This window comes from Carassius auratus, unplaced genomic scaffold, assembly GCF_003368295.1.
Source record: "Carassius auratus strain Wakin unplaced genomic scaffold, ASM336829v1 scaf_tig00214604, whole genome shotgun sequence".
NCBI classification, from domain to species: Eukaryota; Metazoa; Chordata; class Actinopteri; order Cypriniformes; family Cyprinidae; genus Carassius; species Carassius auratus.
The window spans coordinates 194903-208302 of record NW_020527735.1 but is presented as its reverse complement, the minus strand read 5'-3'; the positions used below and the strand labels follow the sequence as shown (position 1 = coordinate 208302).

The 13400-nt window shown below is 36.2% G+C and overlaps 1 protein-coding gene across 1 annotated transcript in view; it reads right to left on the bottom strand.

The window, feature by feature from the left end:
• Positions 1-10557: 10557 nt before the first annotated feature.
• LOC113092487 (contactin-3-like) overlaps positions 10558-13400 on the bottom strand; it is a 76392-nt gene continuing 73549 nt past the window's right edge. Inside the window, exon 23 of the mRNA XM_026258102.1 lies at positions 10558-11326. Within this exon, the coding sequence (XP_026113887.1) occupies positions 11226-11326 (101 nt within the window). The 3' untranslated portion in view covers positions 10558-11225. The remainder of the gene's footprint in view (positions 11327-13400) is intronic.

Here is a 13400-nt window from a genome sequence, read left to right as displayed (position 1 = left end):
ACCGAACACCTCAACCAAACGGCACAAAGACCTCCTCCATCTCCGAGTCAGCAAGCTGATGCTTTTCTTCTTTTTGCTCCACTGGAATTAGAGTTTAATGCTCCTTAAATAAATGAAGCACAGAGGAACAGCTCTTTAATGACCTGAGCCTTGCTGGCTGTCTCAAGACTGTAGAATATTCTCAGTCTAATCTGATAGTGTGACGAGAGAGCAAATGAAGAAATATTTATCAATATTTCTTCTCATCTTTGTACTAATCATTCATGCTTTGTCTAAAAAATTTACTGATATAGACGCTCATACTTTGAATTCCCTGTGTTCTTTGAATTAGTACAATTCAGTAATAGCAAAACACCATCTCTAAAGGTACTTCAGAACCAATTTGATGGACATTCAGGGAAGAAGAAATATAGTGACCATGCAGTTCTTATCAATATAATAGTGTGATGTACTGTGAGGCAGTGGGCAGTAAATTGGCTCTTGTATTGCACTGGAATATCTCTATCTGATATTTTCCTGTACTTTCTTGTTAAAAGCAGTGCTCATCCCACACACTGAACAGCCAAACCTTCACATTTGAATGCAAGAGAGAAGAGTTTGAGGAACTAGTAGCTTTTGCTGCAAACTTTCTGGGATTGCACTTATGTGGATGTGTTGTCATGGCAATGATATTTAAATTCCCCAAAGGCATATTACTTTTAAGGATCTGGTGCTAACACACATTTGGGAAACCCACACAACACATGTATAATGTTATAATATAACAATAAAGCAACCTTTTTCTTATCAGTAATTTATTTTCTGGCAGATCCTGAGTGTTAAAGTCGTGTCTATAATACTGCTCTCACGGGATGTCTTTATTCTAGTACTACATTCTCCTAAGGGAGGGACCATATTTTTGTCCTGTTTTTCAGGAACGTCAAAGTGTCCCATGAATCTTGCTGGATTCTTGTCCAAATATTCTCCAGGGCTACTTTGCTATCATAGTCATCTTTAAAGTCAACGTGAAATCAAAACAGACCCTATTTAATACACATTCCTGAACTTTCTGTATCTGACAATTGTCTGGATATAACATTTCCTTAAAAAAATACATACAGCAAAACGTTTTAAAACCTGAACTTAAAATGATATCATGATATCATAAAAGGCCCTTTTTCAAAAGTCAGTGAATATTAATAGAATATTAAAATATGTGATAATTGACCTTTGCATGACAAGACAAAATCAGTTCAGGTTTTAAAACATTTTGTTGTGAGTTCCCTTAAACTATAATTATATTAATGAATCAATAAATTGTTATCCTATTAAAAATATATCTGTCTGTCCGTCCGTCCGTCCGTCCTTCCGTCCGTCTGTCCGTCCGTCTGCCTGTCTGTCTGTCTGTCTGTCTCTCTTTCTGCCTGCCTGTCTGTCTGTCCGTCTGTCTGTCTGTCTGTCTGTCTGTCTATCTATCTATCTGTCTGTCTGTCTGTCTGTCTGTCTGTCTGTCTATCTATCTGTCCGTCTGTCTATCTGTCTGTCTGTCTGTCTGTCTGTCTGTCTATCTATCTGTCTGTCTGTCTGTCTGTCTGTCTGTCTATCTATCTATGTCTGTCTGTCTGTCTGTCTGCCTCTCTCTCTCTCTCTCTATCTATCTATCTATCTATCTATCTATCTATCTATCTATCTATCTATCTATCTATCTATCTATCTATCTATCTATCTATCTATCAGTCTGTGTGTCTGTCTGTCTGTCTGTCTGTCTGTCTGTCTGTCTGCCTGCCTGCCTCTCTCTCTCTCTCTCTCTCTCTCTCTCTCTCTCTCTCTCTCTCTCTCTATCTATCTATCTATCTATCTATCTATCTATCTATCTATCTATCTATCTATCTATCTATCTATCTATCTATCTTTTTCTTTCCCTCCTTCTGCTCAGGTCATTAGGTCATTAGCACTTATGAACACTAGCACACACACTTAAACACAGAGCATCACACTACACATCAGACACATGAAAACTGTGTGTTTCACATATAAAAGAGATAATGTCGGAGTTACCAAGTGAAGCGGACAGCATGAGGAAAATATGCATGGCAACGGCTGTATTAAAGCCACGGGTCATTTAGATCAGGACTCAAGAGACACTTTTAATTGACAAATTTTATCTAATAAGGTTCTGCACACCACTGGCTTTCTTTCTTTAAATCACCTCTACCTGAGCCAGGAGGTTGTAAAATACTCGCTAGAGATATTGATCCAAAAGATGTACTTATATGCCAGGCATTCCAGAGTCCGCTGTCATTGTTAAATTTACAGAGACTCTTCAATAAACCCTCAAGGGTTTTTCCTCATATAGGCATTTCATATGAAGTAAGTGAGGTCATTTCATTTTTTTATTTTATTTTTATAACATTTAACATAAAATAGGTCCATGATATTCAATGTTTCCCGATACTCATAAATATGTTCATTTCAGAGTAAAGCAAATAAAAAGCAAACAGATTGGCTGAAATGGGAGGCATGTTTTTGGCTGACACACAAAGCATTTCACTGTGGTTGACAGTGGAGTTTGTTTGTTTGTTTTTTTCCCCTTGACAGCTGTTTCGGACTCGACCACACAGCAATTTATGAGGGCACTATGGACAGTTTATCATAGACAGAGCACAGAGCATACAGCATTCATCACAGAGGGAGCCAGGACATAGCAGCAATTCCAGGGGCTACCGGTTTGCAAGGCACGGCATGAATTTACTGCCAAAGCAATGGCACAGAAAAGAAGAAGAAGAAAAAAAAACACTTAAAAAAATACAGCTCACCCCAAGATACATAAAAAGTCATGTGGAATGGACTGCAGTAAATTCTTCTGCACATCATGGCTTTAGACACCAATAGATTCTCCTCAAGAACAGCACAGAGGGGCGAGCAGGAATGATTGCGATGCTCAATAAATTTCAGTAATAACACCGAATGCACAATCTGCTCACATTGGCCATATCCAGCTACAAGAACAATCCAGTCCTCCTCTATAATAATGGACATTAAATGGTCTTCCTTTTAAATTCTTACTTTGTAATTTATTTTGGGCCGTTATTATGTCAAATTGTAAATAATTGCAAATAATTATCTCTCCTTCAAAAGTTGAAAGCAACAAATAGGCCTTCATGACTATGTGTGAATATAGCTCCCTAAAATATGTCCTAATTTGACCTTTATGTGAAAAGGCAAGATTAGATTGGGCTGAAAAATGTGTTGCGGTTCCCCAAACATGTTATGATATTTATGCATATTTTTTTTTTTCATAATGTGCATGTTATATACACACAAGTAAAATTATTGTATTTTTTTTTTTATTATAGTTAAACATTTTAGGCACATTACATCTGATGAAAATCGTATAAAAAAGTAAAGAAATTGGGATGTTTTTCCTTTTCTTTATGATGTACACTTGTGTTTGTCACTGGCCCAATGACAGTAATTGTGTCCGTTCTGCAGTAATTGTGACAAACCTGCCTGTTTTAAAACCTTTTTATAAACATAAACTGGTACTGATCTATAAATTAAGTAATTGAATTCAGCCCTCCTTCAATATAATGGACAGTTTCAGTATTGACTGATGGTCATTTTAAATAATTGCCCTTACTTTAAAAGAAGAAATATATATTTGTTTTTTGTGTCCAATTTGGTTGCAATTTCAAAATAAATCTGTGTTGTTTCTGTTTGTATGAATATAATGGCTGCCTCTAGGCCAGTGGAAATGAGTCCAGCAAATGCTGAATAAACAGATACACAGACACACATAACTGTAGCATAATATTAAAATGTAGATGAGGGGTTGATTTTAAACAACTCCTTTATTTCACTGTTGGTGTTATTATTTTTTTTTTAAATGAATCTATGGGGTTTAAGTATGATAATATACAGCCAGCCTGTCATTATAGCAAAACAAAGCCCTTCAGGATTCACCTCTACCACTTATTACAAGGCTACTCACTAAATAAATAACTAATATGCAGCATTTCCATGATGATGGTAAATATCAGACATTGCTTATCCATGTAAACATGCACTATAGTAGATGGACATCTGACGGTTGTGTCTCGCCCATGACATGCCAATCTGAAAACACGCATTCAATTTGAAATATGTTAACTATTTCGGTGTATATAATCAACATCATTAAGGGCCTTTCACACACAACACGTTTTTTAGAAAAACATGCTCTATGTGAATGACCCCTAATAGTGTTCATTATGTATTTTCCATATTTTGTTTGCTGTTTGTTTACATAGTTTGATATCACTATTAAAGCCTGTCCTTAATAACATATATATGTTGGAGGAAATTGTTTGTGGAACTACTGATATTAAATGTGTAGCTTACACATAAAATGTCACTTCACATTAGCCTCCTCCTTTTACTGTTATATTTATCACATACCACCATTACAATTATACAGCATGGTGTTAATGAATGTCGTTGACCTTCATGTACTTAGTCTAACTGCATCAGACCCAATCAAGTTATTAATTTATTTGACACTGGTAATTCCTAATATGTCAAAGATATTTGAGCCAAGATTTCAAAGCTGTACGCTAAACATTTTCTCAAGAAATAGGCAAAATCCAAATCATGTAACAGCTATCCCTTTCCCCCCTCATCCAAAACCACAAGAATGCATGCCACTCATCAGAAATGACCTGTGTGTGCATTGTATTCCAGGGTTAAATTATCCTCTCTCATGCCCTATAATCAAATCAAATCAAAATCAGCTGTTAATTCAGGTCAGAGCAGTGGCGTTATATTGTGCTGTTCATCTGAAACTGGATCAGTGGGTAACTCAACTCTCCCATGGCAGCCTGGCTCATTTTACTAAATTTGTAATCAAGACAGTTAATTTCTTTATTGTTTCAAGCCTCTACTGAGACTGAGTATACAGCATGGGCACACCAGATTTAAAAAAGAGGGTTTAATCCAGTCCGGCTATTGATCTAAAATGAGTGTGACTGTCTTGGGTTAGAGGCTGTCGGTGAACTGCTAAGATGAATAGTGCAGTTCCACTGAAATCTATTAGTCTCGTAACAGGCCTAAACAGCCCATGCATTATTTCGAACTGGTTTAACAGTGTAATGATAGGGCAAAGGACAAATTTGCAGAAAGGCAGCTGTGGTGCAAGGCCCGAGTTATCATAATTCAGCATTTGTGACAGGTATTTCAATATTAAGCACAGTTAAATAGCTTGTGTAAAACGATTGCATAAAACAAATTATTGAAAGCATATGTTATTTTGACATTTGCAATGTAATTAGGGTGAAACCCCTGCAAATCGGACACTATAGATGAGCTAATGAGGTTACAGTTTTTCTGTGGCTTTTCTGCGGGGCCTTTGGACCAAGGTATTTATTTGATTTTGAAGGCAGTATGATCACATTAGGCACTGGGCAAACTTGGTAAAGCTTTATGTGGAGCAAACATACTTGTAGTGGTTCCCTTTATAAGGGTGCAGTGATATAAAAAAGTATATGTATAAAAAATAAAAAAATAATAGATGTAAGTAATAATAAATGTAAGTGCTGGGTTCATCATGAAATTATGCTGTTGAAAGTAGTATATATATATATATATATATATATATATATATATATATATATATATATATACACACACTAGAACAAAAGGACTTGGCACAATGACATTATGGAGGTAAATCTCCAATAAGTTGTTTTATTAAATTTCCTTTACAAAATGTACACACATTAAACAATCAACATGCACTTCTTTACTATACACAGTTCAGTTCTTTTCAATATGAAAACAGTATTTATCGCGGGTATGTCATCTCACAGAGATGTTTTCAATAAACAATGTATTAATATAGAAATATCAAAACGTTAGGTCAAGTGTTGTTACACATATTCATATAGAAGGTGGATCTATTTGAATCTAACACACGGAAACTCAAGTTAATCTTGATCTCGTCGACATTTCAACCAAAGAGGACCAAAATCTTGCATTTCACTACATAATCTTTCCACGAATCAGTCTGTGACAGCCATAATCAATTTACTTTACTTTTAAAGGACAACACTTGACCTTTAACAAAAAAGCCATTACAAGTTTGATGTCATAAAACTGAAACAACATAACAATACTTACAAAATACAAAACACTTTTTTTTTTTTTACCCTTTTCAGAAGCAATCACATAAAACAATGATTTTTTTTTTTGTTTTTGTTTTTTTCTCATTTATAATAAGCACTTAAGGATCTCAGATGAAGTACTCTGAAGCAACTCCGGAGTAAATCTGAATAATATTCACAAAATGGGCTGACAATCCAGAACTAAATACACAAGTCCCAACAGGCACCTAAATGTCAGCAGCCATTATCAAAGGTTAAATCAAAATCATGCAGCAGCCTTCATCCCGGACACAAAAACATTCAAGAGCTTTGACGTGACATCTATATCGTACGGCAAGTCTGTAGGGACAATGCGACTTTTCTCACTCAGAGAGCGACTGCTTCCTATTTGACCTTACGAAACGAAGGCTGAGTGTGCGGGCGGCCTCGAACAACACCCTGGAGTCTCCTCAAATGTGCAGATGTGAGAGTCACACAGAGGCCCTTTGAGTGCGGTCATCCTGCAATGACACAGAAAGGTGGCCACGTCCCTTTCGTGAGGAGAAACAAAAGAACGAAAAGTACAGCTGCTCCTGTCTGGACAGTCCTGATACAGCTCATCATGCTGCTCATCTCACATCCATCTTGTCTTCGGCTCTCCTAATAATCATTATTCCCTTGTAGATTTGGTCAAAAGCCCCTGCAGAGTGCACTGTAATTTATTAGCGTGGTTTAATGGCTTCTACATCACGGTAAGGATCAGTCAAATCATGTGCTTTCAGATCATCACTCTCAATTTCTCATCGTTCTTGTGTTTATATCTTTCAGCAGCAACGTTTTAGGCCACGTGTGTTTTGGTATGAGCATGATAATTAAAGGAATTATTTTATTTGCTGAAAATGTACTCACCATCAGGTCACCCTTGTTTCTTCATCAAATTTAGTATTACATCAGTGAAAGGGTGCCGTCATAATTCAAGCATCTGAGGAAAACATCATAATAATCTACAAGTAAGAAGAATTATGGATTGGTATTTTGGCCAAGTTAAAATGCCTTATTTATGGATTCATTTCTTGCATGCATCTTTTCCCTCCACAATACATTAACTGATGTACTGGAGAGTGGATTATTGTGATGTTTTCATTAGCTTTTTGGACTCTCATTCTGCCGGCACCCATTCACCGCAGAGGATCAATTGATGAACAACTGATTTAATGCTCTTTTCTCTGAATCTGTTCTGATGAAGAAACAAACTCATCTACGTCTTAGATGGCCTGAGGCTGAGTAAATTTCACAAACAGCTATTTTTTATTTATTTATTTTGGGTTAACTATTCCTTTAATTACCAGGACTGAAAGAGTCCAAAGCAATTTGAGTGCTACTGTGTAAGCAATTTTCCCCCCCAAACTTTCCAAAACACATCTGATTCAGCTGATAAAGGCCCTGAGGAGCATCTGGTGAGTGGCCTAGAATCTGCACCGCAGTCCAGCACAGTGAGAAAGTGACAAATAAAACACTAACTATTTATCTGAGGTCTGTTAAACAAGCTTAGAATACATAAAGTACCAGAACTTTTAGCAGTCACACAAGAACAAGTCACAATTTACAGTATATGGCCAGAATAATAGCAACCATTCAGCATATCTGGTTTAAGATGCAACAGATGTGTGAAGTATCTAGTGCTGCCACACTTTTAAAATGAATAATAACTACGGATGAGCTGATATCTGTACTATCTGTACTAAAAGCAATGGCTGTTTGCGTACTCTGCTGTGTGAAGACACAACGGCAGCAGACTGAATATGCTATAAGATATAACAGTGTGCAGATAAGCCGAGGGCAAAGAAAGTAGCAAAAGCTGATTCTAATTTGTTGTTATATATAAAAACAACTTAAATCGGGTCAAGAAAATCTTGAGTGTATGCTGTAGTGCTTAATAGATTATTAATACATTAAACCTGTCCTGTCAGCCTCACTGAAAATGGTATCATTTTCACTTGTTTTCCAAAACAGAAATCTCAAAATATATTAAAAGAAAAAATTGACAAGATAAAAAAGTATAATACTTGAGCTATCCCTTGTGTAAAAGAGGTACACTTAAGTATCCTTTTAAAAAGGCGACTTGCCATGGAAATAATATACTTTAATGTAAATTTTATAATCACTTGTATTGTCTTATGAAATATGGTTGAAGAGTATTGCTGAATGTACTGATATGTATTCATGGTAAACACGAAAATGCTATAATGTCAGTTTTACTGTAACGTGTTTGTTGTGTATTTAATTGTATGCAATTACACATTTGCAATGCTGCAATCCGCTATAAATCTATTAACTTTAAATGTAATCTCAACACTCTACAGTTATAATCAAGTACTTTACATGTGCATATATGTCAACCCATCAAGATAAGTGTACTTCTTTAAAGAATGACAAAATATAATTAAAACAATGATTCAAAATGTAATTTATAGTTAACCCTCTGGAGTCTAAGGGTATTTTTGGGGCCTGGAGAAGTTTTTTCATGCCCTGATATTTGTGCTTTTTTTCAGTTTCTTATACACATCTAAATGGCTAAAGTCTAATCTCACTGTAATCAGCACAAACTGGGCTATAATAATATGTGAGCAGCATGTATGTACATGATTGTGTTTTTGAGAAAAATAAAATATTATGCGTGGTTAGTGAAAAACTAAAAATATGAATTTGGCATTATTACAGACTGTGAAGTCATAAGAGACAGTCATGAAAATGAAAATTTAATTTTACAAATACACTAAAGTGGCCTTTTTCATTAATATATTATCTGCAAGTACTTTTTAAAAATACACTTTTAAGTGCACTACACTACAAATAAATACAAATAAATAGTGCACATGTAATCCAACTACGCACATTTCTTTTTCACAAGGGATAATAAAGGGATATTTATAAAAAAAAAAGGGTAATTAAAAATTTGGCTTTAGCGCTCCAGAATTTTTGTTAGTGAGGAAAGAAAATCTAAAACATATTGCAATACTGTAATAAGTGGTTGCTCATCTCAAAATTACATTTTCACCCACCTATCACTATTTTTGATCGCCAAAAATGACACTTCTTTTTTAAACCAAATTATTATGACTGCATTAAAGTCTTAAATGCAAATTTTGAGCTAAGAACATCTCTAGCATATCCATAAAAGTCTAAAGAGCTCCCTTATGTTACTATCATATGATATCATTACTTTATCGTTGTAACTGTAGACAAATTTACCCATAACCTCACCTAGTCTCGTTGTCTCAAAACCTGTGAATGTAGCACTTCGACAATCATGAATACTAGATGCTTGTAGCTGCAACATGGTGCATGGAGCAAACAAATGCAAGCCTTGCGTGTGCTAAAACATAGATAAGGCACAGAGACAACTCTTGAACCAATAACTGAACTAATAAGCAAAGGCTAAATGTTAATTAATGATGGGATCTCAAAACAATCACAAGTATAGCAAAAAGCAGCTTAAAGGGATCATTCACACTCAAAATTGCTTTCTTTCTTTCATTATTTACTCCCCCTCATGTTGTTCCAAATGCCTCTCTTTTTTCCCTGGAACAAATAAATGTTAAGTTTTGAAGAATACGAATCATCCACAACTCAGTTTGGACTCAGTTCAGTCACAGTTCCACGGAGGAGAAGATTATTAGTGAATAACTTAAAATTCAGCTTGCTTCTCACACAAAATTCTCAGATGAATTTGTAAGAGTTGACATAGAATACAAGTTGTATGCACCACTTTTATGACATTTTTATGGTGCTTTCACGGCCTCAATAAAGCTTAAAGGAATAGTAAAAATGTCATTTGCTGAACATGTACTCACCGTCTGGCCATCCAAGATGTGGACGATTTTGTTTCTTCGTCTGAACAGATTTAGATAAATTTAGCAGTACATCACTTGCTCACCAATGGATCCTCTGCAGTAAATGGGTGCCGTCAGAGGTAATCCACACTACTCCAGTCCATCAATGTCATGTGAAGAGAAAAGATGAGTATTTGTAACAAACAAATCCATCTGCAAGATTTTATTTTTACTTTAATGCTTCCAGGTCCTCTAATATTGTTTACTGCAGTGAGAATGTATTCTAGTCTGAATCAGGAGAGAAATATGCACCATTTAAAAGCTAAAAACAGTTCTAAATAAATATTTTCGTGGAGTTTGATGTTAGAGGACAACAGGGGATGGACTTTTTCACTGTAGGAAACAGTTTTATAGATTATAGACTCATATTTTGGCCAGAAGCCATACTGAAAAAGTTAAAATGCTTTAATGATGGATTTGTTTCTTACAAACAAGTGTTTTTTCACTTTTCAAGATGGAGTGTGGATTACTTGTGGATTATTGTGATGTTTTTATCAGCTGTTTGGACTTTCATTCTGACGGCACCCATTCACTGCAGAGCATCCACTGATGAGTAAGGGATGTAATGTTACATTTCTCCAAATCTGTTCTGATGAAGAAACAAACTCATCTGTATCTTATGACCTGAGGATAAGTACATTTTCACTAAATTTTTTGATTGAACTATTACTTTTACTATTACCTCTGTCTCCATTCACTGTAATTGCATGGGAACATTCTTTAAAATTGCTTCTTTGTGTCCCACAGAAAAATGAAAGTCACATGACAACAACATGAGGGTGTGTAAATGATTTTTGGGTGAACTTATCCTTCAATTAATGATGTGATAATTACAAAACAATCACAAGTTTGACAAACAGTAGCTTAGAAGCCAATGATGTTAACTACTTTGGCATTTACATGGAAGTAAGGCATTTGTTCTGAGGGATGAATGAGAAGATGAAATCTTAGTGCAGCAACATGACTCATCCCTCCTCGTACACTGGTACGCTTCAAAAACCCTCGGTTGAAACCTTGTTAGGGTCTCGGATCACTGGCAAGGACACAATGATACACAGTACATAACACATGGACACAAAATCCAACCATTGTGATGCTGACGTTTTCCCGTTATGCTTCGAGAGATAGGTCGAAAATCTCTCTTAAAAAGTGTTTCAGTGCATATCTCCAGCGATTCCACAGCGAGGATGACTGTGGGCAATCAAACCGTTCAGAGGATGTTCGATCCTTCAGACTGTTAACACAAAGCCAGTCGCAGTGTGGATAACGCAATGATAGAAAGCAAGGAGACGGAGATGGGGTTGGGTCGCCAGGCTCTGGACCCCCGTACACTCATACCTGAAACATGGAAAACGGGACTTAAAGGTACTGAAGATTATTAACTTGTAATTGATGAATATAGACTAAGGTTGATGATACATGGTGCAACTTTTTAAGCAACTTTGCCTGACAACTTTGAGCAATGTTGTTTGGACGCTTTCCCATTGAGGATGAGTAACAAATTCTGGATACTTTAGATCGGTTGTGTGCCCTGTGTCTCACCTGATTGCCTGTTGATAGCAACATTGCCTAAAATGGCCCTGTGTATCATCAGCCTGAGATTACATCTCTATCTTACCAGTGGATCCTCTGCAGTGAATGGGTGCCGTCAGAATGAGAGTCCAAACAACTGATAAAACATCACAATAATCCAGACTCCAGTCCACCCATTAACATCTTGTGAAAAGAAAAATTGTGTTTATAATAAACAAATCTATCATCAATTAGTTTTTCAATTTCAAACCTTTGTTTCCTGCTAAAATGTGATTCCTTTATCCATTTTCCTGCTTTTTCAGTAAGAAAAAGGAGTCTGAATCAGGAGTGAAATATGCACATATCAAACACTTTTTACAAGCAAAAACAGTCCCAAACTGTTGGTTGTGGCTTACTTGGGAATTATTATGTTGTTTTAATCAGCTGTTTGGACACTCATTCTGACGGCACCCATTCATTGCAAAGGATCCATTAGTGAACAAGTAATATAATACAAAATTTTCTCCACATCTGTTGCAATAAGAAACAAACTCATCTACATCTTGGATGTCCTGAGTGTCAGTACAATTTCAGCAAATTTTCATTTTGGGGCGAACTATAGTAACTGAATGGAACTGAAACATGAATGTACACAGTGGTTTAAAAGCTTAATTTAAATTTTTTGAAATTAGATTAAAAACAGTTGCATTTTCACTAAGGTCCAGCAGATGCACACTGAGCAGACTTTCCCAGTTTAAATGACTAATTAATATTAAAGCACGTTGGAAAACCTATTGGCACAGCTAATAATTTCCAACATTAACAGAGTCAGGGCTTTTTCTTGAAAACCAGACATTGTGGGCCATTAGATGAAAAATGTGAACAGTAAGCCACAGAGAACAGTTGTCCCGTGCAGTTGCATCAGCCTGTGACGTTGAATGCATGGGGGAGAGAAGACCAACAGGCAGAGATAGATGGCGAGAGCTTGGGCTAGTTAATAAAGATCAGACTGCTTAGCCCAGTGGAGAATAAAAGGTGTACGAGGAGGACACATGAAATCACTGAGAACTCATTTAGAGAGGCACATTAAACTCTGTGCTGCAAACTGCATCTGCGCTCTTCACTCGAGGGAACAGGAGTAGAACATTATGAGGTCAACTGTGCATTGTTTATTTTATAGAGGCCTGTGTGTTTAATATCCCTTTGACATTGAATATTTATCTTTTACATCATGGGCACTGAAAGAGGAGGGCAGTGGATGTGCTTTGCACACGCCTGCAGGTTTAACTCACATACGGAAATTTAATATTGTGTAAGGATGCAGACATAAAATGAATGAGCCGAATATAAACAACTGATAAAATCGAATTCATAAATCACTCATTTTTCTAAAGTAACACTGTCCAGCAGGGACACCGGGATGGTAGCATTTATTTTTTGGCCTCCCTTGAGCTTGTTGTATTTTCATAAAGGTCCTAAAGGGTAATCAGCAAATATAAGCAGTGACTTCACAGCAGTGTGATTGGCTCATAAGCTTTTTCAGTGTCATTTTTCACAACTGGTCCACAAGAAGAGATGGATGGAATAAACATTGAGTAAACTATTCAGCAACAAAGTGATATCACCACTCTGATTCGGAAAGATCTGTCAGGTGAGGTGAGTTTTTAGTTTTCTTACACTTTTAGGATATTTGATTAGAAAAATGTGGGGCAGGACTTAATTTGATTCAATGGGAACTGAGTGGATGGTGAAAAGAAGATGTTACATTGCAAATATTTTCTTAATTCCAAACATTATTCAATAGCCACACAACATGAGTGACGTCAGCAGAAAAGGAAAGCTGTTGGAGCACATTGTAACATTTCCTCTATTGTTACAAAGAGATTTAAGTAAGCGTTAA